The 25,982-nt window shown below is 45.5% G+C and overlaps 2 protein-coding genes across 10 annotated transcripts; both read right to left on the bottom strand.

Moving 5' to 3' along the window:
• Positions 1-1,274: 1,274 nt before the first annotated feature.
• GOLPH3L (golgi phosphoprotein 3 like) lies at positions 1,275-8,111 on the bottom strand. Of its 9 annotated transcripts, none has more exons than XM_052797440.1 (5): positions 7,984-8,111; positions 7,100-7,294; positions 2,864-3,001; positions 2,568-2,682; positions 1,275-2,055 (listed from the first exon to the last, which is right to left on the bottom strand). In XM_052797440.1, exons 2-5 carry the CDS (start codon positions 7,280-7,282, stop codon positions 1,628-1,630), a joined length of 864 nt encoding a protein of 287 aa, XP_052653400.1. In that variant the 5' UTR covers positions 7,283-7,294; positions 7,984-8,111; the 3' UTR covers positions 1,275-1,627. The 9 variants fall into 9 exon arrangements, with proteins under 9 accessions (XP_052653400.1, XP_052653403.1, XP_052653401.1 ...); XM_052797443.1 differs by having other exon boundaries at positions 2,870-3,001; positions 7,984-8,110; XM_052797441.1 differs by lacking the exon at positions 7,984-8,111 and adding an exon at positions 7,735-7,872.
• A 1,921-nt stretch (positions 8,112-10,032) lies between these two features.
• Positions 10,033-24,861, bottom strand: HORMAD1 (HORMA domain containing 1). Its single transcript, XM_052798127.1, has 13 exons — positions 24,815-24,861; positions 24,286-24,430; positions 23,899-23,962; positions 22,222-22,258; positions 21,801-21,821; positions 21,674-21,700; positions 20,888-20,955; positions 18,850-19,001; positions 17,996-18,252; positions 16,583-16,646; positions 12,962-13,038; positions 12,124-12,207; positions 10,033-10,164 (listed from the first exon to the last, which is right to left on the bottom strand). Exons 1-13 carry the CDS (start codon positions 24,845-24,847, stop codon positions 10,084-10,086), a joined length of 1,110 nt encoding a protein of 369 aa, XP_052654087.1. The 5' UTR covers positions 24,848-24,861; the 3' UTR covers positions 10,033-10,083.
• Positions 24,862-25,982: the final 1,121 nt, after the last annotated feature.

Genomic DNA, 25,982 nt, shown 5'->3' with positions numbered 1-25,982 from the left:
GACAGTGACGGGGCGGGGCCGCCCTGGCTGGAGAGGCCACTGGCCAATGGGAAGTGAGGCAGCACCACGTGGGCGGGGCAGAGGGCCCGGGCCCGGCCCAGCGCGGCGCCCTCCGCGCGCGAGAGCGGGAGGCGGGGCCGGGGGCGCCCCCACACGGCCCCAGCCCTCCCCCTTCTCCCGGGGAGTCGGGGCCGCCGCGGCCCACCACCCCCAGCGTTGCCGGGGCTGGAGGAGCCGCCGGGGGGGTCCGGCACCCACCGCAGCGCGAAACCACCCGTGCAGGGCCCGGGAGACGGGGGGCGGTGGAGGTGGGGATGGGGCGGCGGGGGGCGTGGGGGTGGCGGCTGCGTGTGCGCTTGTGACCCCCGGGAGCACACCGCTCCGGCCCCGTCGCGGGGGGGGCGGGGAGAGACGCCTGTGCGAGGAGGACCCCCTCCCCCACCCACGGGTTTTGGGGACCCGCTGGCAGCATCCAGATGCAAAGGGACAGCCCTCGGGCAGCCGAGGCAGACGAAGGGCCGGGAGGGGACGGGCCCGCGGGGAGGCAAATGGATCCCGGGGTGATGGCACCTGGCCGGTGCCCCCCAGGCCCAGGCCGCACAGGAAGCGGGACGGGAGATGGCACCCAGCCCGGCTGCCTGCAGACCCCCGGCTGGGTGCAGGCAGGCAGCAGCAGCTGAGACCACCCGGCAAGTTCATAATGCAAGTGCCACCAGCACCTCTGGGAACCCGGAGGACCCCCTCTGCCACACCAGAGCCCCTTCAGATGCAAACCCTGTTACCAGAACGGGCAGCTGAACCCACTGCAACTACGGAGGACAGATTTAAATACCCAGGACTCCCTTGAGCTGTAGAGAAATAACATTTAAATGAACTACAGGAGATTAAAGTGGTGGGGGAAGGGAGAGGGAGAATGAAAAAAAAAAAAATTTCACAGTTTAACTTCTCCTCTTACTAGAAAGAGCAGGTGTGTGACAGGGCACAGCCCAGGGCAGGGCTCCATGCTCTTTGCAGAGCTGCTCCTCAATGGCAACATGCACCGAGGGCTTTGGGCTGCCCTGTGCCAGCCCAGCATGGGGTGGTCCCAGCTGCCAGACCCCTCTGAACCAGCCCCCTGCCTGCTCTCCTGGCCGTACCATGTACCATGCCCCAGGAGGACATCAGCGTGCTCCATAGGGGAATCTGCACTGCCCAGGCAGCTCAGAAGCAAGACCTGTGCGTGGAACAGGGAGCCATAGAGATAGCCAGACAAGCCCGTGCACGGGGAGCATTTCTGCTGGGGTTTGGCCCGAGTGGCTTGATTCCCGCACGCAGAGGCAGAGCTGAGCTCTGCCACCTCCCAGCTCTGCACTGGCCTGAGAAGGAAGCCCATGGGCAAGGAGCACTGGAAGGGGAGCGAAGAAGCACAGCCACCTCTCCCCAGAGGCACCAGTTTTTGGAGGAGTGCAAGACCTGCCCACACAGGTGGACTCTCACTCTCCCAACCCTGTCCAGGCGGGAGAGCAAAACCTCCTCGTCCCCCCAACCTGAGCCCACCCGCTGCTGCAGGAACTCCATGCGCATATACCCCTGGCCTCACATCGAGGGGGTAAGGCCACCCAGCTGGTTTGGGGGGTTCAGGGGCTTTTTAGGACTTATTGAAGGCTGCCAGGACAGCCCAGATCATCTCTGCGCCCCTGGCTTTGGCAGCTTCCACCTCAGGGTCCATATCGAGGAGGTCCTTGGTCCTGTTCATTGCCACATCGTACTTGTCATCTGCCAGGCTGGCGAAAACGTTTTCCAGTACATCTGAGGAGTGGGCCAACACGAGGAGAGCCAGAGTCCTGCGTTCCATGCGGTGGGGGTCGTTCACCCACCGCTCCAGCATGCTCTCCTGGAGCTTCTTCACCAAGCGCTGCTTCTCGGTGGCATTGCTGACAGGGTGGGTGGTCATGTCGAAGAGCAGGAAGTTCTGCTTCTCCGTGGTGAGGATGCCCTTCTCCACCAGCGCCTTGGCGATGCGCTCACGCACGTTCCTCAGCTGGTACTGCAGCTTGAAGGGGTTCCAGGTCTCCCCTGCAGGAGAGGAGACCCCGTTCAACGCTGGGGCAGCGACAGCTTTGCCACCCAACCCCAGCACCCAGGCTGCTTCCAGCCCAGGACCATCTGTGCTCTCACAGACACCAGTCCCTGCTGCAAGAACCCTCTTCCTCCCCTTGGCCTGACTCTGACCCGCTTCTCCCATCAGTCCAAGCTGGCAAAGCTCTCAGTGGCCACAAGGCACAGCAGCCTGGGGCAGATCCCTTTGGAAAGCCCCTTCTATCCAGGACCTTGGACCCTAGACTCAGTGAAGACTCAGCATGAAGAAAGAGGCAATGGGGAGTGAGGTCCAAGTGTTCCACCAAGTTCCCAACAAAAAAGACCCAGAAAACCACTCTCTGCCCCTACATTCAGCCTTCCCCTATTCTGCCGTCTGTATCCTGCCCATCTCCAGTGAAGCGAGGGGATGACCAAGCCATGGAGAGGGGACAGGTGGCAGGGACAGGCCCTGAGGGAGCTGGGGAGATGGCGTCTCTAACTGGCCCTACCAGTGAGCAGCTCTATCCAGGTCTGCACCGTTTCTGCAGACTCCGTGGCCTTGATGTGTCGGAGGGTCTCATCCAGCAAGACATCACCAGTTGGCGCGTCTGACTTCAAGAGCACCTGGAAGGACAAAGTGGAAACATGGTGTAAGGCTGGATGCAGACCTACTGCTCCCTTCCTGAAGGAATGGCGCCAGCCCTGGCGTGCAGCGCTGCTTCAGCAAAGCTCACTGCCAGAAAGCTCAGCTGGGGTGGAGAGAGCCCCGAAGCCCATCAGGCCCCCAGCCCAGCTCCTGCAGCACCTTCACCTTCCTCTCCAGCAGTCTCTTCTTCCTGATGGAGAGCGGCTCCAGGCGGATCCGGCCGCGCAGAGCCAGCTCAATGAGAATACCACCTCGCAGGCCTGAAGAGATGCAGTCATTCCAGAAGGAGGTGTAGCCCTTGGAGAGAGGATGGACGGAAAGGGGAGAAGAGAGATGGGAAGGGGAACTCTACTGAGCCCTCCACCCCTCCTGGACAGCTCTGGCCCTGCCCAGGTGACTCTCCTAACTCCCGTTAACAGCTCTGCCTCCCAGGCCAAAGGGAGAAAAGGACTTTCCCCACCAGGTGAAAAGTGCCTGGCAGCCCCAACTAACCCCCTCCCTGCCCAAAACCTCCCTGTAAACATTGAGCAATTCAGGTTGTGCCTTTCCCACTGCACCCACAACCACCCAGCACACCCCAGCACTGGCCAGACAGCTGCACCCAACCCTGGATTGTAAAAAATCCGAACGAAAATGAGAAAAGTGGGGCCTTTTCCCCTGGCAAGCCCCTGGCCACAGGACATTGCTGCTGCTGTGAGGCTGCAACCAGCGACATGAGCTCTGCTCTGCCCTGCCACAGCGCCTGCTGCAGACATGCCCAGGGGAAACAGGAGGCAAAATCTGCTCTTCTCCTTGAAGAAGCCCCCGCTAGCTCTAGGCATGCCCTGAGAGTAATTAGCTGTACGAAAAAATCGCTCATCAGTACTGTGAAGAAGAGTTTCCCTGCTACCCACAGCACCATCCCACAGGGCACAGGCTGCAGCAAGCCCCTGTTCCCACCACAGGGCACAAGAGCTTCCCCAGTCCCTCGCTCAAATCTGCCTGCAGACTTCTGCAAGAGATTTCCAGTCAGGGATGAAGGACAAGAAAATACATCCCACCTCTCCCCCCCAGAGCGGGCACCTTGGGACTGGGGTGCAGCAGTTTGGGTCCCACCAGCAGTGCAGCACTAGGACTGCTGCCGACCAGATCTGCTTGGACTTGGCACATTCCACACCTGGCCCCAAGCCCTGTTCTCTGAGCCTGCCATGGGACAGGGTCCTCAACCCAAGAAGTGCAAGCTCCAAAATTGTTAAGGCATTCAGCAAAGCAACAGGAAGGTGCAGAGGTCTGGAAAATATGACCCACAAGGAACCAGCAATTGAATCAGGGTTTTCAGTCCAGGGAAGAGAAGACAGAGGGAGAATAGGGTAAGGGGGGTCAGACACATAAAAGGCAACAGCAGAATGGAAGGGAATGGCCAGTTCCCACTTCCACTGTGCATGGGACAGAATCCTGGGCTAAAATTGTAGCCAGAGAGATTGGAGCTGGCACCAGAAAGAAATAACCATCTGGACAAGAAAGCCCAGGAATGAGGAGGGCTCCAGGAATGGAGGGAGGGGGCAGGGAAGGGAAGTCTCTGCCCCTTGAGGTTTAAGAACGTTCAACTGATGCTTCTCAGGAGAGAGATAACCTTGGCTTGAAGCAATGGGACAGCCTAGTCGACCTCTCCATTCCCTTCTTCCACTCGTCTTTTATCCCTTGATTAGAACAAAGCCCGGTTGTTCCAGCCCGATGACTGCTGCATTGTGGCACAGACGCAGGGCAGCAGTCCTTGGATTTCAGGGCAAGCAGACAGCAGGCAGGGCTGCAAGGAGAGGCTTGTCCAGGCAGGCAGCAGGGCTGGGAATGGGGCAGGCACTGGTGTTTGAGATGGGCCCAAGGGAAGGGTGAGCCAAGCAGGATGCAAAGTCACAATGTGCTTGTTTGCAGGGGGACGCCAATACACCAGAAACACTACGGCCCATTCGTAACTCCCTTTTCGTTGCTCTTTTTCTCTGGAGGGAGTGGGTAGGAGGAGAGAAAGGGCAGGTCTAAAAGCTACCAGGAGACTCCAGACAAAGCAACCTAACACACCCTGTTCCTAAGGAAAAAAGGCTGAGAATATGTAGCCCTCCTACATGGAAGTTTTTACAGTCTGTACGGGTCAACTCTTGTCCCCAGCGTATCTGTTTATACAGTGCATCTGGATACCGGGTTGCTCAGCTTGCATAGCAGAGAACCATAAAAGAAATGAAAATCTTTATTTGCTTTCTTCATTTCCTTGTGAGGAAAGACAAAGCAACCTTTCATCCCTGTCCTGCTGATTTCTGTCCATAGGAGACACACGGTTTTTTGCACTCGCCCTTTACGAACACGTTCTCCAGAAAAGGGTGTGGAGGTGGCCGAAAGTTTCAATTTACTGGGCTGGAAGGCAAGTTACCCCTAGAAAATTTTAAGAGCTCTGAAATCAAACAAGTCGAAAGCTCCTGGGTTACTTTCAGCTTCTGGAATCAGACTGGTTACAAAAGCCAGGCTGGTGTGCAGCCAGTTTCTGCTAGGGGGACAGGCTGGTACTTAAAATAATGAAATTACAGTGTGACCTCATTGGATTTGGCTAAAATTGTCTTGGTTTTTTTTCCCCAATCATCAAACCATGAGTGAACAACAGGGCTGGGAAAACCCAATACCTGGGAGCCCAGCTCACAGCCAGGCTACTGCTGCCTCTGGTGTTCCTTTTGAGATGGAGGAACATGGAAGGACAGAATGGGGAGGCGGGGGTGGGGGGAGGAAAGTGTGGCAAGTTTTCTTCACATGTGTTGTGCTCTCATAACTTCCAGGTGACTGAAGGACCATTCCCAGGAATACATTAACCAAGCCAAGAACGCTAAACATAGCCCAGGAAGAAAGCAGACCATCCCACGCTCCTAGGCTGCTCTCAAATATTTGCTCCAAAATTATTTGCATGATGTTGTCTTTACAGCCCTGCTCTCCTGTTACTTCCTATTCAGCTCAGCAAGTCTTAGATCTTATCTGGGTTTGTTAAACAGGACAGCTACAAGCCTCTGTAACTCACACAACCCACAGCTCTTCCCTGCTGGATCTGTGAGTGTGGTCCACGTCAGAAGCCATGGCCTGAGCAGGTCTATGTGAGAGCAAGGCACCAGCTCAGACTAACTCAGCAGTAGCAGGGCACAATGGAAAAAAAAGTTCAGGCACCTCACAGGGGCTTAATTTCAACCCAGAGAAACAGATAAAGAGAAGGTGGCCCATCTACCACAGCTTTGACAACCACAGCATCTCCTTTCCTTAGGGTGGGAGACAGGCTCAGAGGAAGAATGCTCCTGGAGCTGAAAAACCTGTGTTTAAGGCTCTCCTCTCCCATTATCATCCCAAGAAGCACCTTGGGCAACTGGTTAGCTCTCCCTGGTCTAGATTTCCCCATCTGCTTGACAGGAATAGCAGCATCAGATTCCCCCAAAGAGATCAAGATGATGCATGCACTAAAGAAGAAAAGGCATGCCGACACAGTAGATAAGAGCCAAGCAGCTCAGAGAACTCAACACAAGATGTCTTCTCCCTTCCCCCCAGCTCGTTCTAGGCAGAGTTGAGAAACAAGTTCCTACTGGCTGATAAGCACAAAACAATTCCATTTGACCAGGGTCCCTTTCCAGCAGAGAACAACCCCCTGAATATAACCGGCTGTGAAGTTCGTCCACTGCTGCCAAGGAAAGCCATTAAACCAGCACACATGGGTAAGACGAGTGCCCAGCAGAGATTCCCATCCAGCCCCAATCCCCTCAAGCCTGGAGCTGCATGACGCCATTCCCACCTGGCTAAGGAAATTACCAGCCTGAAAAAAGAGACATGCCTCCTACCTCCTTTGCCATTGCTGTGTTCAGACCCATCCTGCACCTGCTTTCAACCCCCAGTCCAGCTGCCTTCTCTCACCTTGCCCTCTTCTCTCAGAACGTGCCCCTGCCATTTTTCACACCAATTTTTAACAAAGTAGAAACAGTGCTCAGAGTGTCCCTGTGTATTGGATAGGAAAGTGCACTTGGGCTAGGGAAGAGGACATTTACCATCTGATGCACAAGGTGAGGCTCCTTTTACTACACGTCTTTGACCTCGGCAAAGAACAAACCCACCATTTTTCTGCAAGTGGCAGTTGTGCAATACCATAAGGCACCCCTCGCCTCCAGCTGCTTCTTACAGTCCCTGTGGCAGAGCTGGTGGGACAGCACTTGCAAGCAATCACCACAGCTCAGTTTAAGCTACAGATGAAGGTGGTTTGCACTAAGCAGGCAGGCTTTGTTGAACAGGATTCAGAGGAACTCGTACGGTCGCTTCTGCTGCACACTCAGAACCTCACCTCCAGGTACACCAAGGCAGTGCTGCCACTGCTGCACATGCAGCCGTCGCAGACACCTGCCTTACCTCCTTGTCCTTCAGCCCCAGGAGCAACACCTCCTCCATGAGCGTGAGGTGGATATCTTTGAAGTCGCCAGGATCATCGTCATTCAGGTCTCTGTCTGCAGCCGCATCTTCCTCACTGTCAGGCTTCTTGTCAGAGTTCCTTCCTGCCTCAGCACGCCGTCCTCGGTGCGTTAGCGTCGTCATCTCCCTCTCCGGCTGGGCACACAGAGAACAGAGGTCTGCCCTGTTTCTATGGACTGCAACAGCGCTAAGCTCCAAGCCCCAAAACCCAGGCTCCAGGGAGGCACAGACAAGGACAAGGGACACTCGTCCCTTCTACCCAGGAATTTTCAGCTCACCCTTCCCAGGATGGCTGTACAAGAGTCACTGATAGTGAGCGGCTGTTCGTTCGTTGCCTGAGACGCTGGAGGAGATGAATGTACATTCAAAGGAGAGCAAGGCAGATCTGAGCCACAGCCGAGTCCTTGCACCCAAGGGACCTCCCGACCGTGTGCTCACAACAGAGACGAGGTCCCGCACCCACACGGGACGTGGGACACCCGGCTCGGTCCCAGGGCGATGCAGAAGCAGCGCCTGCCTTGGCACGGCTCTTTCCCACCTCCCCCCGGGGCGACCCGCTCGCGGGTGACACTCGCCTTTTCACGGACGTTATAACAAGCTGCACACTCGGGTTCGCGCTCCCACGCTGCCAACCCCGAACCTCCCGCGAGCACCCCACACCCCACGCACTAGTAACAAGATCCCACAACTTTTTCCCTGCGAAATGTGCAAAAACAGCAAGCGGGGGGGGAAACATGGCCATGCCCTCGCCCCCCTCCCCCCCACAGAATTTCAGGGATGAGAAACAAAGCCCTTGTTTTGGTTCATGTTTCCCCCGACCTTACCCCTGCCCGGCGGGTCCTTCCCAAACCGCCCCCGCTCCTCCCCCTGCGATCGAACTTCGGGGCCACGGAGAGGAAAAGCTTCCTGCCGGCCCCGGCGGCTTCCTCCGCTCCGGGAACTCCGCCCGGCCCGCGGCGACGGCGAATGGGAGCCCGCCCGGCCGGCAGCCTCCAATGAGCGCGGCCGGGGGTGGGACCGCCCCTCCTCCTCCTGGGGAGGAAGGCGGCGCGAGCGGGGGGGCTGCCGGCTCCGACCCCCCCCGCACCCCACCGCTTTGCACGCGGAGCCGGGCGAGGGGGCGGCAGGACGGGGCAGCTCTCGGCTGTGGAGTCGCAGAACGGTTTGGGGTGAAAGAACCTTAAAGATCATCGAGTTCCATCCCCCCTGCCATGGCGGAGGGGGCACCTTCCACTAAAGCAGGCTGCTCAGAGCCCCATCCAGCCTGGCCTTGAACACTGCAAGGGAGGGGGTATCCACAACCTGTGTGGGCAGCCTGCTCCAGTGCCTCACCACCCTCATTGTAAAACATTTCTTCCTTACATCTAATATAAATCTACCCTCTTTCAGTGTAAAGCCATTACCCCTTGTTCTGTCACTACATGCCCTTGTAAAAAGTCCCTCTCCAGCCCCTTTCTAGGGCCCCTTTAGGTACTGGCAGGCTGCTCTAAAGTCTCCCCAGAAGCTTCTCTTCTCCAGGCTGAACAACCCCAACTCTCTCAGCCTACAGAAATAAATGCATTAATCAACAGTCATGCAGCCAACCTCATCAAACCAGCCCAAGGCACCAGCAGTCCTCACCAATTAAATCCCAGGGATCCGGTTCAGTGCGATGATCCCAAGAGAAACGCGCACCCTCAGCAAGTGCCTGCCCCGCACAGCTGCTTCCACCAACAAACCCTGTTTCAACTTTTTTTGCCAAATTCACTCTTGCCTCGCTCCGACCTGCTGCCCACACACCCCTGCTCTGATCATCCCATACAGGGTCAGCCCCAGAGAACCAGCAGCTGGAACAAGACCAAGGAGCCGCAGCCTACAGAGCTAGAGCTCCCAAGTATTACCCGCATTTCATTAAAGCCCCCAAACGTATGCATGCCAATCCACGCGGTAAAGAAATACACAGCAACTAAATGTTAACATTGTTTTAACTGAGGAATGATAAAAAGACATTCTTAAGTTAGAAGTCAAAAATGTCAAGAAATGTTTAGCTATTCCTACCTAAAGACAGCAGCAGCTCTTCGCCATGCAGAAACAGCTTCAGTCCAATTCATTCACAGCCCAGGAAAAATTAACATTTTTTTGTTAGAAAAAGAAATGGCGCCATGTCCAACTTCTGCAATTAATCATTTTAAGTACATGTGGGTTCTTCAAATAATCTCATGCCGTTATAATAGATGCCTGTCACAGATTAAGACTTTGTAATTAGATATGTTTTATCACAGCTGTACAGAAATTCCTGTGTTCTGGCATGAAATATGTAATTCAAGGTATGAAGAATGTTTGTTTTTTTACAAACTGGTCTGCTGCCTTCAGTCTGGAAGAAATGCAAAGAATCAAGCCCCCCTAACTGTCCCAGTAGTAAAAGCAAAAAATGTAATACTGCTGTAACTGACAACAGAGCCCTCCTCAACCTGCCATGTAAAGCTCTAGAAATTAACCCAAGACTTGAGGGGTTTTGTGCCCCATAAGGCAGGTTATGCACAAGGAGTTCCTCAGCTTTGAAATACAGCCCAAAGTTACTGATGAAACCTTGTGTTGTGGGTAATGAACATTACACAATCACCATCAGGATTTAAAAACACTATAAGCAGGGAGTCCAAACCTCCCAAGTCACCTTTGTTAACAGAAATTTTCTCAATTACATCAGTAGTCAGGTACCTTCTCTCTTTCCTGATGGGGTGTGACCTCCTATAAAAAATAAGTTCTGATTGCTTCAGCTGGGCTTCTTGACAGATTTTCTTTCCTTAAAATACCCTCCATTTTGACTACAAATAGAACAGAAAAGATCCCCGAAAGATATTTAAATATGAACATTCACATTAAACAACAAAATGGAAGTGGTACGGAGAAGAACTCTATAAACAAACAGCAGGGGAGATGGCTATCTAAAACTGCTCCTTTGGTTCACTGATCTTTCTCCTTTTTGGCAGCACATCTTGACTAGATGAGAGCTCAAACTGATGAACCTGCCAAGGGAAAATAAATACTGCATTACAGGTTGCCACACAGCACAGACCATGGCTTGCTCCGTAGCATTAGCAAGTTTAACATGGAAAAAGCCCACCCCGAACAAGACAGCTGTGTGATGCATCGAGAGCTGCATGTCAAGCATCTGGCTCAACCTCGCTATTACCTGGTCCCTGCCCAGAGGTGCTAAGCCTGGAGTAACATCTGTATATTTTTTCTGGCAGAATTGACCCTCCCTCCAAATTACTGAAGGAGGGCTGGGATGTATTTATACTGTAAGGGCAGGACCTCCTGTGTGTCACAGCTTCAAGAGAACATAATGAAGGCTGTTCTCCCTCCACTGAGGCAACACACCTGAAGTCCAATTCCGTGAGCAGCTGGGACCCAACACAGTGGCCCCAACTCCAGACAGTGCAGAGCCAGGCGGCACCAGGAGGGCTTTGCACAACAGCCAAGTGCCCCGTACCAATGAGAGAGGGGGCTCAGCACCAGACAGGCTTGCCTTACTGAGTTTAATCCCATTATTTCTGACTTGCACATGTGTGAAATGATGACATTTAGCCTTTAACTCTGCAGTGCTTTTGATCATTTAAAAGCACAGCTGCTTTTTAGCTCTGCTGTGCTTTAAATTCTAGTATTAAGTTCCAGTAACAAAACCTTTTTTTAGAAGAAAGATACAGTGATAGCGAGCATACAGAATGATGTTCTATCCCCCCGCCCCCCCACATCAGTGAACAACATAAAAAATACTGCATGTGACCCTGGGTTGGAAGTAAAAAAAATTGTATTCGGCAGTAAGCAGTACTTTACAAAAAGACTGAATCTACTAGTTCTATACTCTGAATTTAACATCTCCACTTCATGAATTTGCTGCAAGCTGATAGCCCTTTTCGCATGCAGCTTTCATACACAGATATTTTTAAGACACAGACCAATTTCTCTTCTGGATTTCTTTAGAACATTCTGCTGAGGAATGAATTTTGCATGGTCCCAAGCTTGATTTCCATCAGCCTTTACAGAAATAAGGCAACTATTAGTTTAGGAGAAAACTATTGGCAACAATCGAGCTGTACATTATGAATCCTTAACACAACTACTGCACTAAAAATTAACGAAGCGCTTTTCTGAGCAGGGACAGGAAGGGTATGATTTTCCTTGGCAGACATGTAATTTCCCCTCCTGACTCTAAATGAAGAGCACTTACTAGAATGGTAGTATTCACCCCACAGCTTTTTCTGAGAAGAACCTACCAGTAACCCTGAACATTCACAAGTAACAGAGATGTTGAGGTCTTGTGAAGGCCCCCCAGAGCCTCACAAAGCTGAGGCTACCAAGCTGAGTTGGTAAAGGCAGCAGAAACAGGCAGATGGGGGCCCCCAATGCCATCCTCACAGGCCAAATTCCACCCTGGAGACAACTTCCCATCCACCTGTGCAAGGCTGGAAGAATTTGGCTCCCCACAAGTAGTGCCCACTACAAGATTTATCTGCTGCAATGTGATTAAGCAAAGAAATAACGGATTTTTCTTGGTATTAGTGAGCCATTGAGCTGAGGTTAAAATTTTGGCCTTTTATTTTCCAAGCAAAATCATTAGCAAGCATACTGTACACTGGTCTGGGGGATCTCTGCTGGCACACACTCCTACCAACAATGGGTTAAACCAGGGGAAATTTGGCTAAACACATTATCAAGAAGATATAAATCAATCCTAATCAATCTTTCTCAACCTGTGTTAACAACATCCACACTCAGCTTTTAACTCTTTGGAACCAAATTTTTTTAGACACTAAGAATCCAAATGTGTTGAATTTAATGGGAATTTTAGAAGTGATGAGAATTTCATTCTGTCAACATGAAATGTATTAAAGCTTAGAGTTTTATTCACTGCTTGGAACAGAAAAAGGCTTAAAGAAGAACAGAAATAGAAAGAACAGAACTAGAGAAAAAGCAGTACTAACAGTGCTGGTTTGAAATATCTTTCCACTTCTTGTCCTGCTCTCTGAGACATTAAGTTCAGACGTCCTGCTTGCCAAATGATCAACCTAAAATCACAAAATAGATGTGGCCTTGTAACAGCAGTAAAAAAATATATATTAGAGGCTAGAGCAGGGTTCAGTGCTGTAGCGTGCAAAGAGCTCTGGCTTTGCTCACCACAGCATTTGAGCTGAAATTTAAATACAGGAGTATACCCACTGAAGTCAACAGCACTATTTACAGCTGAATGTGTCAAAGAGCCCTGACAGATCAAAGCATCAGTTATTTTTATACGGTAAGTCACTCACAGTTACCTAGGGTTATTCCTTTTTAAGAAATCTTACAGACCTACGTCTGAAGTAGTCCTCCACATTTAAATTGTACCATTTTGCTATATGCAAGGAATATAGCCTGAGTTTTAAGTCTGAGTAACAAACCTGCATTTTAAGTTTTCATCACCCTTTAAACAAATTTTGGTCTGTCAGAATTAGCAGAGAAATTTCTATTAGGCAGAGTGTTTAGTTATGGCAGTTCATAAACATGGAAATTACGTTTCCATTTCTCTTAATAACAGTCAGACCATCTGTTTGGTTTGAAAACTGTACCACAGAGGAACAGCCTTTTGTTATTGCTTTTGATTGCTTTAAAATATTAACTGTTTTTTGTAAAACACCAAAAAGTAAAATGTAAAGGCATCTCATTACTGAAAATATTGACTGTGTTAAATAAACCTTTAGCAGATTACCTATTAATCACTCAAAGTAGGGAAGAAGCTTCACAAAAGCTTTAGTACAAGTTTAAGACAGAGTGCAGTTTTCATACCTGAGGATTAGAAACATATAGATTCTGGTTCCCTCCAGCTTTTGTAACTTCATCTTCTTCACATGTTAAATTTGGTTCTATAAAAGAGTTAAATAATAAAGCGCACTGTTGACAACACACTAGCAGCCTCTTAACGCTGATGTTTTGCTACAAGGAACACATGCACTTGCAGGGAACAGGTGCTTCAAAAGGGCTCTAACTCTCTATGTGCAAGCAAGTCACTAACGCCATCAAGCATTACACTCTCTTACATATTTAATTCAGCTATTTCCTATCACAAGTTCCAATGACAGGCACGCAAGAGATGCTGATGCTAGGTAGTACAGATTTACACACAGGGCTCTTCGGAAGAGTGGGCCTGATCCCTGAACTCATATGTACACTGTACTGGTAAAGGCTCACCTACACTGGTATTTGCTTCCAAGTAAAAAGCCTCATGAGCTCATTTTGCACTGCAGAATGGGCAAACGGCTCTGTGGGGCCACTCTGGCACAGCTTCTGCCTATTCTGAACCCACTGCCAGCAGACGGCTCCCATTTGTAACCCAACCACACACAACTGAGCAACTTTGGCTGCAGTTCCTGTAGCTACAGTTCCCTTGTCACTGCCTGCAGCTGCATGAACAGGCCATGAAGAATGAGCAGTCAGTTCTGGAGATTTTTTTTTTTGTTGCTGTTGTTTCTAATCTATACTGGGTTTTTTTTTCTAGGATACAGATATAAGCATAAACTGGTTCAAGATGACTGTGCTTAAGCTGTGGAAATGACTGAAGAATTTCAGGGTGACAAATGCATTTTCCTGTGTCTTGTAGTTCCTGTAAATAAAACATCATACCAACTCCACAAGACAAGCAATTCACTGCATTTTTGCATGGTTTTGGAACTTCCATGAATATCTAAAAGCACCAGATACAGCTTTATGTGGTTATTCCAGTTCTGCAGCCTACTAGCATTGTCAAGATAAGCACGCTGATCTACACATACCATTTCCTACACATTTCCATGATCATTTTTGAACAGCATGGAAATGTTAGCTGTTTTTGCAAAGTTGCATGTTTTATTTCTGAAAAAACACAGCCAACATTAATGTCACTATTTAAATATGCAGCACAGCCTGTTCAGTGTTGGGCTTGAATGACAGGACACTCCAACCCATTCTAAAAATATAAAATCCAGGCTCAACTTGCTTTGTCCAGCTGCCTCTGCAAGCACTCAGACACCATGGTAGCCCCAACAAGCTGCTAGTCTTGTTTGGGTTGGGAGGACCAAAAGCCTCAGCACTGACACAGTTGCCACTTTTATAGTTATGTGGAAAGCAACACGTCTGGAAGTTTTTATGGAAAATTGGTGTTTCTGAAGTCTGCAGAACCAGAGTTATATTTCAAAGCAGATGCAACTTTAGGGAAATGCATTAAGAAGAGTGAACAGAGCAAGCAGCAGCACTAACGGGCACTTCTTCTAGGAGTGCCATATATTCATTAGCTCCACAGAAGCCTCTACGTCTGCTACAGAAAAAAAAAAAAGCATTTTACATAGGCTTCTCATCCAAATAAAGGGTTGCACCCCCCACCGCCGGTTTTGGTCATAAAGTTTGTTTTTTTACTTCACAGTCTTGAGAACTGTGTTCCTTTATCTATCCTATTTTACATCAGCATATCAGAGCATTTCTGAGCATACTTGTCTACATCATCTCTACTTAATCTTCTTCCAAAACAGGCACTTAGTTCCTCTTTTCATCTTTCTTTGCTATGTTTGAAATGCTTTATGTACAGCAAATGGGTACCAGTATTGTCTGGATGCTTCCTATATAGCATCTCCAAGATGAGCAGATCAACAAGCAGCAATTCATTCTTCTGTTCATTTGGTAGCAAAGTTCAATCTTGGAGCCCCTGGGCTATCTTGGGGAATCTGAAGATAAATCATCTTCTGCTTTTCCTCCCAGTTTCTCTAAAATCTTAAAGGGAAGCTTTTGCTCACAGAGATCCCTGAGGACAGAGTTTGCTGTCTCATGTCTTGAATTGGAGATGGTCTGGGTCCACATCATGGAGCACTGATTAAAAAAAAAAAAAAAGAGTGGAATGCTTCCAGGGCATATTTCTGGTAGGAGCTGCAGTCAGGATGGTATAGTCAGGGCAGTTATTTTATTGGCACTTCTGCATTCAGAGCTTGCAGTGGAGGACACTTATATGATCCTAAGTAAACAGCACAGAAACTATCTATTTATAAAGGCTAAGAAAAATCCGACAAGAGGTGCTACTGTTTTTCATCAGAAAGGATAAGCAGGTACTTCCTAATGTCCTGCATAGTGGGAAGGGCATAACTGTTTATTTGATAACAAGGGAGAAGGCAGCTTTGCCTTGCAGTGTTAAGAGTCCTCAGAGCGCTTCCAAAACATAAAATTATTTGTACTCTCTGCAGAACTCTCAGTTCAATTGCTTATTGAAGTTGTTATATGAAATTTTTTTTTTTTTTTTAAGTGAAACAGAAGTAAATGTTTTTGGTACCTTTTTGAGAAGTGCTGCCTGATAGGCTTCCGGCTGGAATTTGCTTTTTGCTGCTACTCACATTGTTTGTATAGCTTTACATTGACAGATTTTACAGTGTTAGGGTTTTACTTGAGGAAACTCAGTTTGCCAAGATTCATACCAACAAAAATGCTTTGCTAGAACTTGTACCTATTAAAACTAAAGTTAAAAATGTTCACTTGCAATTATCAAAATGCTCCATGTATGCAATAAGAGAAAAGGGCAGACAGGTCCAGAGTAAGCTGTGAAAGTAAGCAGCTAGAAAAGGCACAAAAATAGCCAGCAGCACAGACATAATCATACAGTCATTCATAAAACAAAACATATTTTGAGATGAAGCTACTGATTGTATCAGGAATAGCACACCACAGTAATGAACAACTTCCTTTGTACAGAAGAACATGCATCATATACATAGGTATTTTTACATGGGTATCATTCAGTCTATCGCAACATAAAAACTCTTCTGTGTGCACAAGCCCCAACAGTCTCAACTCCTCCACAACCAGACAGATTGAAGCATGTATACGTTGCAGAATCAGACCATGGTCCTACCACAGTCAGAGCTTAAGGAAAAAAGGTGGCTAAAAGTGGTATTTCTGCTAAACTTACTTAGTGGCTGAAGCTGTGAGGATATAGTCCAAACAGCTGTGATTTAAAGAAAAATAGACCTGGACCACTTTTTGAACACAGAATTCTGCTTCTCAAGTCTGTAATAATGAACTCAAGAGCAAAACACCTCTGCAAGCTTTATGTGGAAATTAAATACGTTAGTAAAACAACAGTAACAATAATAATAGAACAATCAAACAGCAAAATTAGTTTCTAAATATTTAACCCATTAAATTTAGCTTATCTGATAAAATGGAATGAAAGATCAGATTTTTAGAACACAAACATGAAAATGTGCATTTGCTAACCAAACGCTTCACAGAACAAAGCCACACTAGAAAATAAAGTCATAGCAATGTATATGAAGAAAATAGAATGCAAATTTTAATATAGGGGTCTATGTCAGAAAATTGAGTTTTCGTTTTAGTAACATCAGGAAAAAGAGGCACAAACTGAAGACTTGGAAAAATATATGTAAACGTTACCTTGAGTTTCTGAAATATGTACATTATTCCTATCTTCTACTTTATTATCCAAGACAAGATCTTCCTAGATTAAGAAAAAGGTCTATCACTTACTGCAGACAAATAAGGAAGAGGGTTTGTACTCAGATGCTTAGGACCAGAGCTTTAGATGGATTCTCAGTGGAACAAACTGTATTGAAATAATTGAAACTGACATGGAACGTACAAACTAGCTCAGCATTATTTAGTTATTAATGCAAGCGCACATTTAATTCAACTACCAAGAAAAACATCTGTAAAAAATACTAAAATTGTAACAATTGATATTGAAAGAATACTATCAGCGCATCAATTACCACCCTCCTATTGCCTGTGAAACAGCAATTCAGAGGCATATGCAGATTTAGAGGGCCAAGGGGTTTATTTCCATCTCATCACCTACAGGCCTCCCTACCAATGCTAACTGAGGAAACTCAGTTTGCCAAGATTCATACCAACAAAAATGCTTTGCTAGAACTTGTGCCTATTAAAACTAAAGTTAAAAATGTTCACTTGCAATTATCAAAATGCTCCATGTATGCAATAAGAGAAAAGGGCAGACAGGTCCAGAGTAAGCTGTGAAAGTAAGCAGCCAAAGGCCTTGAGGCTCTGCCTCCATCTCACCTATGAACAGTATAGATCAGCACACATATTTGCACTTTCTAACATGACTAAAGGTATTTGCTGCCAGCCTGAACTGACCCCAGAAATCTATGCCTCCAATTGCTGAAGCCTGCACAAACACAGTCCAAAGAGCCATCTCAGGCGCTCTACCATCAGCAGCAGGATGCACAAGTCTGTCATGCACTCGTGCCTTCAGCAAGCTTTGCTTTGTGCTTTTTTCTAGGCCAATTTCCCCAGGGAAAAATCCCAATACAGAATTGGGTTTGTTTTAACTTTAGCTGTGGCATCACTGGTTGTATGTGTACTGCCATACAAGAGGATCCCAGAGCAAATTTATTGCCAGTCAAAACCGCCTGGCTGCAGCAGCTCACTTGGGACTAGTATGGGACAGCTCCAGGGAGGTTTCACCTGTGTCCTGTGCGTGGAGCTGAACAAATGGCACCTGTACCCACAGCACGAAGCTGCCCCTCTGCTTCTTACCCTGCTGCTCCTCTCTAGTCTCACAGAGACACGACTACTAACAATGCTGCTGCTGCTGACAGACTTTATGCGGATACACTTGTTCAATACTGTTTTAAGAATGACAGATTGCTAACTAGAGCAGTAAAATTAAAGCAAAAATGTATTGAAGACATTGTCTTGCTTAAATATATCTGGAAACGCAGGTTTTTATTGATGTTATAGTAAGACACGCAGTAAAACAATGGCCCTTTTCTAGACTATAAATCGCAAAAAATTTCAACAAGCTACATAAAACATTTGCGCTCTTACATTCATGTCCTGGTTCTCTTCTTCTGGATCATCCCTGTCCACTCTGAGCACCTGGAGAGGCACGTCAGTCTCTCCATGCTTTAGGATGCTTTTATCAACATTTTCCATTCGTTGTTTTTCAGTTGTAACTTTAACTTTCAGCATATGAAAAGGCGTTGGCACTTCACCCACATTCAGATACATAGGCTCCCCCTCAAATATCATCCCCTCACATTCACCCTCCTTAAAACCAGGAGGTTGGTAATCAGACGGTGTAACTGCAGAAAAGAATTCATTAAATGTGTTAGGATGAAACACATTCTTGTAAAATTAAGTTTAACTTGTGCAGCAAAAAGACTCTTCTCCCTACTCCAAAAAAGTTGTGTGTGGGGAGGGGAATAATCAATATTCAACTTGTAGTAAATGAAGTTCTTTTTCCCCTACTCAACAGGCAAAACCCAATTAACGCTATTTGAAACAGTTTATACATGCAAAGAGATGAGCTAGAAGCTCTGATTTTTCATTATAAAGCAATAATACATTCTGAAAGCAGAGCTAGACTTTTAAATAGTCACCTAAACTAGAACTAGTCTGGCAAACATGTTACATCCTAACATAATCAGGAACACTTGATTTGTTTTTAAAACACACTGAAATCCTTGCTCCAATGAAGTCAATGACAAGATTGTGTTCCCATAGCAAGATCAAATCTGTTCCCCTTGGATTTTAGAAATTGTCATGAGAAACAGAGACATGCAAAATAACATCATTTAAGAGGTCCCAGCAACCATAGAGACTATCCATTAAAATATTTCGTTGAATTGTTTTCAAAGTCTGAACACAGTTGATAAATCTAGGTAATATGGAAATCCTACCTTCATCGTAATAAAACAGCTTCATAGTCAGGAAAACATCATTTGGTAATGGACTCAGGTTTTGCATCAGAATATAAATCTTGCGAATGAGGAGGACACTTGCTTTCTTGGTGTCTGCACAGGTGATCGTGGAATCATTCCTTTTATTCTTACTAAAAATAGACAAAGTATTCAGATTTTTTTTTTATACAGAGTAAGCTGCTTCTAGTACTGACAGATGACTGTTTAACAGACATCACATTTATTTCCTAAGGTCTGAGATTACATGCACTGCAATTCCTAATACTGAGTGACCTGCATGTTCTCTGCCCCTTGGAAGATCAAATCCTGAGCCAGGGACATCATGAAAGCATTATGGTTCAGCAGCTGTGACCAACTACTGTATTTTACATTACACAATGCCTAAAAACCACCCAATCTGAAAGAAAGAAAAAAGTAGATACTTTTCAAGGCCCCAGTTCTGAGAAGTCTTACATACTTGCTTTCCCTTAAATAAAAAAAGTAACAGTATTGACTTTGACAAGAATGGCTACTGATAAAAAAATGCATGTCTAAGTGACTCTTGGCATTCTGACATTTCCATGCTCCTGTTCTGCCAGCAGGTGACCCAAATCGTACCTTACTGCCACTAAAAATGCTCTCCCTCTACTCCCCTGCTCCTCACAGCCACACAGCTTAGAGAGGCACCCGAGGACCTGAACAGCCAGTGCAAGGCAAGCAACTGTGAGTTATTTCATTGGGTAACCCTGTCTTTTGGAATCATACCCTTAAACTGTGATGGTTTCAAATGTCTCACCCCTCTGCAGATGGCTATCTCCTTCCCTGCAGGGTGTCAGAGAAGTAGGCTTATGCCTTATATTTCCAAATTAGTCTGGCATGAATTTATGCTAATACACTAAGGAAAAGTGGTGTGGCTGAGAGTCACATCCCCTTCCACCAGTGTTTTTTACGTGACTTACAACCTCCTTCAGAGGTAAGTAACTAAATGCAGCCCAAGGGACCTAGGTCTGCAGCACTGCAGCCTTTCTTCTTTTTTTTTTTTTTTTTTTTCTAATTTAAAAAGCATTTTATGCAGGAGGAAAGCTGGGAGAAGTTTGTTAGGTATGAACTTGCTACATTTCGATTGTCTTAAAATAAGCCATTTCCTTGCAGCTGTGACTGACCAATAAACCCCTACAACAGAAGACTCAGTGGAGGTGGGCAAGGGTGATGTGCCCATGAAGCTCAGGGAGTAACGCAGGTCATCACAGCTGTTGCAAAGGAAGCTGACTTTATCTCAACACACAGGGGACCTGACCATGGCCTTCATTTTAGATAAATAGCTATGTCAGTTGAGTGGATCAACTGGTGGTGTACATGTTTCTCCCCAAGTTCATTAGAAGTGCATGAATGTCTGCTTGAGTTAGCCAGACCAGTATGGGGGGAGTGAATATGTGGCTCAGTCCAGAGTATAAGAACTAAACAACTAATAGAAGAACTTTGAAGAGAGCAACGGGCTGGAGCTGGCTTCAACCCATGCATTCCTTCCCTGTGACTGGGGATGCCCCATATCATGACTGTGAACGTATTATAGAGACCAGTAATGGGAATCGCATTGGTATCATGATTGAACTGTGTATTGCAATAGCTATGCTTTGATAAGCATAGCTTACATTTGTATTGCATTTTCAGTGTATTTTGTATCAACTCTGCTAAATGAGAAATCCCATGTAACATCAAGTATCTTCAGATAAGTAAATCTGATATGAAACATTTCACCCTCCACTCATGGAATATTTTAAAAAACCTTATCAGAGAGTATTGGACTCTGACACTAAGAATCACCTTTTGAGTGGATATTTAAAAATATGACCATAATCTCACAAAACGATTCATTGTATTTTAAGTCTAAGCTAATAGTGTAGGTTGATAAAATTAGTCTTAAGATCCAGAATTAAAAAAGGAAACACCAAACAGATAAAATCCAAAGCTTTTACATTCAGGTGTATGGAAATGGACTGTAAAACCACAGAGCAAAGTAAAATCACAGCGACAGTACCTGCTGAAATCCAGGAGTGGCCCATTGTGGGTGTACTTGAATTTGAAGTGGTAACATTCTGTAATTGTCTGCAAACAAGTCCAGTAATTATTAAACTATCAGCTGTCAAGCAAACTACTACTGCTGCTGCTTCTGTCTAGTAATCTATTAACCTTGCATTTAAAGAAAATAATGATAGCCCAACTCCTGTCTTATCCACTTACATGCACTGAATACAGCTTTCTAATGCTGTAACAATTAACAGTATTAATGTATATAATTGTCATCAAATAAAAATTATGATCTACATTATTTTCCAGGAATCACCATGATAAAATATTTTGAAACATCAGCTTATGTTTTCAGAATGAAATACTCATTCAAATTTTAATCACTACAAAAATGTTTCACACATGTAACAGACATGGTGACACCCAGTGGTCAGTTAAAACATACCGTGTTTTTCACAAAGAAGGTCCATAAATTTGTTATACAGAGTTAGGACGATGCATCTTTACGGGCATTTAACTCTGCAACAACACTTTGGGTTTCTTGTACTGGCCTGAGAATAACCTGACACTAGATATTCAAAGGCAATTCACTGTGTGGCAATTCTGATTAGCTCTAGTGATTCTTACATTAGATATTAAGATGTCTTTTTTTTTTTTTTTTTTTAATGTGACACTCTTGCTCGTATACACGGTCATGACATGGGGCATCCCCAGTCACAGGGAAGGAATACATGGGTTGAAGCCAGCTCCAGCCCGTTGCTCTCTTCACACCAGTAAAATATTCTAGCAGATTTACCTGAGGATCTTCTGGATGGGTATAGACCTGTATTTTTAAAGTAAAGAGAGGAAACAGAGTAAGAACTGTACATATCTTTAAGCATCTACCTTAAAAAATGCGTACCTTACTTTTGAAAGATACTTACTGCCAGGACAATCATTCTCAGCTGTCAGAAACATAATTAGAGAAAGAAAAACAACATTAAATGTATTCCATAGCCCATTTCTGCTTACCAAACTGTTTTGTTTCTCTAGCTCTGGAAAGCAATATAGACAACTAAGGCCTGTTTCGAGAAAAACCTCTTCATATGCTTAACTCTTTATCTGTTTAAGAAAGGACTTCCTCAACTGGCAGAAGCAAATGCCTACGTATCCCTGACTTTAAGTGGTTTTGTTTACAAAGAATATTATCCTGAAGTGTCTGTGCATCCCACATTGTAGCTAACTGTTTTAACATATTAAAGCACAGCCATTCCCAAATCCTATAATTACACTGGCAGCTAATGGACTTACATAAATGAATGTTTCAATACATTTAAAATAGCTAAATTGTATTGGAAGACTTACGTATTTCTTCTGCAAGGCATCATAGCATCCTAACATCCTGCAAAAATCAAATCATATTGTCCATCTACTACTAATTTCCATTTGCTTTGCTTCTGACTACAAAAAAGTCCCCCAAAATGAAATTCTTGCTTAGCCTTCTTAATATTATGTTACAGCAATAAATAATACTTATTCCATTATTCTATCTTATTAGTAGTGATACAAGCGATGACTATCTTTGTAACACCACATCATCCTAACTTCTTTGCAGAATAAGTAAAACTATAATCTGTAAGTAATTTATCAGTAAAAACATAATGCAGTTGTACACCTACCCTTTTCAAACACCTTCTAACACATGTATTCATTAATCAGTTTACAAATAAGTGCTTCAGGTGAACACCATCATCTCTGAAGCACAAAGGAGTGTTATTGCCTTTATTTAGATGTTGCAATTTGCTTTTTATATAACATGTAAACAACAGTCAAACAGTGAACCAAAACTTACCCTAATTTTTTTCTAACATTTCTTTTGAATATAGTCAACAAGCAAAAATTGGTTTTGGTGTGTACACGATGCTGAGTTAAGAAAGGCTACTCACCTGTAAACTCCAAAAAGGTAGCACACACCCTTTCCACAAAAAACAGGGAGCTTTTCCTTGTCAGCATCCACAGGCTGCCACACCACTGCCCTTGCTAAAGTTTGATGCATGAGGGTAAGGTGGAATGCACTTGGCACCGCTTCAGTTTCCTCTACTACAGAAGATCAATTAAGAAATTCCAGGTTACAGTAAAGGAAGCCTTTTTACCCCCTCTCTCTTAGTGACGGCACGTGGACAAAGAGTGGATGGCTAATTTCACCTTTAACATCAGAACTCAGACCTACATCTCTGAACACCTCAACACTGACAGCGGCTGCAAACCCCCTCTCCTGAATGCAGCATCATTTCTAATGCCTTACCTTGTACTACAACTGGTAAAAGTGTGAAAAGAATAAAGATTACTTTTATAGAGATAACAAAAAATAGGAATGTGTATATAAGGCAAAGGCCTTACATAGTCTTTTCTAAACAACAAGGAGAGCAGCCATGAACAAATCTCACAGTTATTGTGAGCAGAAAGAAAATCAAAATAAATACCTCTAGTCCCAAATGACATACTTACACTCAACTGTGTGAATGTACAAGCAGATAGACTATCATTTGCAGACACAACTCTGCCTTTGAATATAAAGGCCAACAGTACCGCTTTCTTATACAAGTCTGAGAGCAAAATCTTTAAATTCAAAATGCAAAATGGTAACACTGCATCTCCTGTTCAACTAGAGAGGAACTACTGGTTAGATTTCTGCATTTACATGCGCCCTTGAGCATGCATATACACCCACAGAAACTAAACGTAAGTATAAGCATTCTGTAAACAAAGATTTGTGCTTTAGTAAGCACCAAGTTGTAAGCCTTTCTAGAAACATGACTATACAAGTCAATTACATCTCTACTGAAAACACACATATTTTGACTTTCCATTTAAAAAAAAAAATTGTCAACATAATAAATACCATGCACTAAAAGCACTGCCTGAGCAGTTGTTCACTCACAGCAAGTGAACTTTTTTCTTTGTAACTGCAAGCAGCCAGAAAGGTATCTTTCAGAACTGATACACTATTCAAGTGTTATATATGCACTGTAATTAACATACCATTTCACCAGCTGAGTAGAGCCAGGACAGTTCTTGTCTTCCCTCAGAATTTTGACACAGACATCTCAAAAAAAGAATATATGCATACATATTTACTTAGGACAAAATGAAACTACATTGCTAAGAAAGTGAAGTTCATTCCCTAAAAGTATATATCAAAGCAGACTAAAATTAACATTACCAACAGGTGCAGGCATAGTTTTGATGACTTAGCATCACCACTAACAAAATTCAACGATGAATGTATTAGTGAAGTTTCCATTACAATCATTGAAAATAGCTATTATCTTTAGTTAAGAAGACCAAGTGGCTTTAAAAACACTCAGTAACTTCTTTACAACCCTATGACAACAGATTTTGCAAAGAATCAAGAAAACAGCCTGTTACCATCCATGTATCTTGTTCCATAGGCACTTTCAGGAAAAATTCCTCTCAGATATGTAATGCAGGATACTGCTACTGCCAGGAGCCTCTTCACTAGCATCAGGGATTGCTGTTCAGTAGATATTTTGTTAGGAAATACAACTGCACTCTGAAAGTTAGAGAAAGAAAAGAATTAATCTCTGACCACAACAACAAACCTGTACAGTCTACAATCTGGTACAATGCCTGCTTAACATTTTAAATTAATTGAAAAGTATGACTTTCATCATTTATAAAGTTAAGCATATTCCTAACACTTGGTGTAACTATATTTTTAGGACATTGCTGATTTCTACCAAGTGCATGACCGCGAGCTCAGACTCAAACTATTTTGCTATTAAGCATCTTTATTCATAGTTAAAAGACTGAATTAGCCTGTAATTTTCAAGTGAAGAAATAATACACAGCAGCTGGGTGCACTATTTCAGCTAAAATCCACTGACTTTTCCAATTCAAATAATATACTGTGCTGAAATACACAAGAAAATCGTACCACACAATTCCTTTGCTTCTGAGCAGTTGCCATTTTGCAGATGCTCTTCTGTCTGTTAATAAAACATCTGTATTAACACATGTACGGCCACCATTCACAAGTGCATATGAGCCCAGACTGTAGCTATTCAGCTTTAACAAGTCAGTACCTGAACCTACAAACACTTCCTGCACAATTAATCTGTATCAGTTCAAACAAACCCCATAATTTAAAGGAAACAGAGCAGGATTGTTCATCTAATCACCACCAGCATTAGGTTCTTGATTTTCACACCAGCACAGACCTCCCCCAAGGTTGCAGTATGCGCCACTTAGAATACTGTGTGCCTATTTATATGAAACATGAGCCTTTGAAAGCAATGCTCTGCAGCACTAACTAGCACCCAGCCTAACAGATTTTCAAAGGACCCTAAGTGGCTCCCCACATTTAAGTCACTTCCAGCCAAAGCTGAGCCATCACCTTAACGCCTCCAGGCTTGGGTTATTTTTCTCTGTAATTTAAATGAGTATTGGAAAAAGAGACCCCTCTCCAGCTATTCTTTTTGTTGAGCCATGTTTTCATTAAGCGTTCAACCCTCAGCACCGTGCGCCTGTCTCCACAAGACAAGCTTTCCCCACCATCTGTAAAAATGAACTGCATCCATGCATAAGGACATGGAAAATGCCTTTCCTAAGCAGGAGGTCGGCACTGGACCACGCAGGAACTGAGCTGCCCCTCAGCTGAGCCTCCACAAACCCACTTGATCTCAGTACACAGCTGAGCTCAGCACTTTTGAGAGAAATGCAGAAACAGAGGAGCCCCTTCCCAGCACTATCACCCCTAGAAAAAAAAACCTGCCTCCTCAAGGTATAAAAGCCACCCACAAACTGAGACAAAAGGCAAGAACAGCATGAACAGAGCCAAAACACCACAGAAAGTGAGGAACCAGACACAACCCTCACGCCCGAGAACAACACTACCACACAGGCCCAACCCGACCTGGCCGCCCCCCCTCACCCTGTGGCACTGCCGGGCGCGGCCTCTGCTCGCCCCACCTCCTCCGCACGGCAAGGGGCCGTGTGCAAACGTCGGGACAGGGCTCGCCCTCCGGCACGCAGTGCGATGGGCTGTGCGCAGCGCTGCCGCACGAAGTGCCCGTCTCTCTCCACAGGAAAATGGAGGTGAGTTT

The sequence above is a fragment of the Harpia harpyja genome, chromosome 9 (genome assembly GCF_026419915.1).
Source record: "Harpia harpyja isolate bHarHar1 chromosome 9, bHarHar1 primary haplotype, whole genome shotgun sequence".
Taxonomy (NCBI): domain Eukaryota; kingdom Metazoa; phylum Chordata; class Aves; order Accipitriformes; family Accipitridae; genus Harpia; species Harpia harpyja.
Note: the sequence above shows the minus strand (reverse complement) of the source record. Positions and strands in the feature narration are given on the sequence as shown.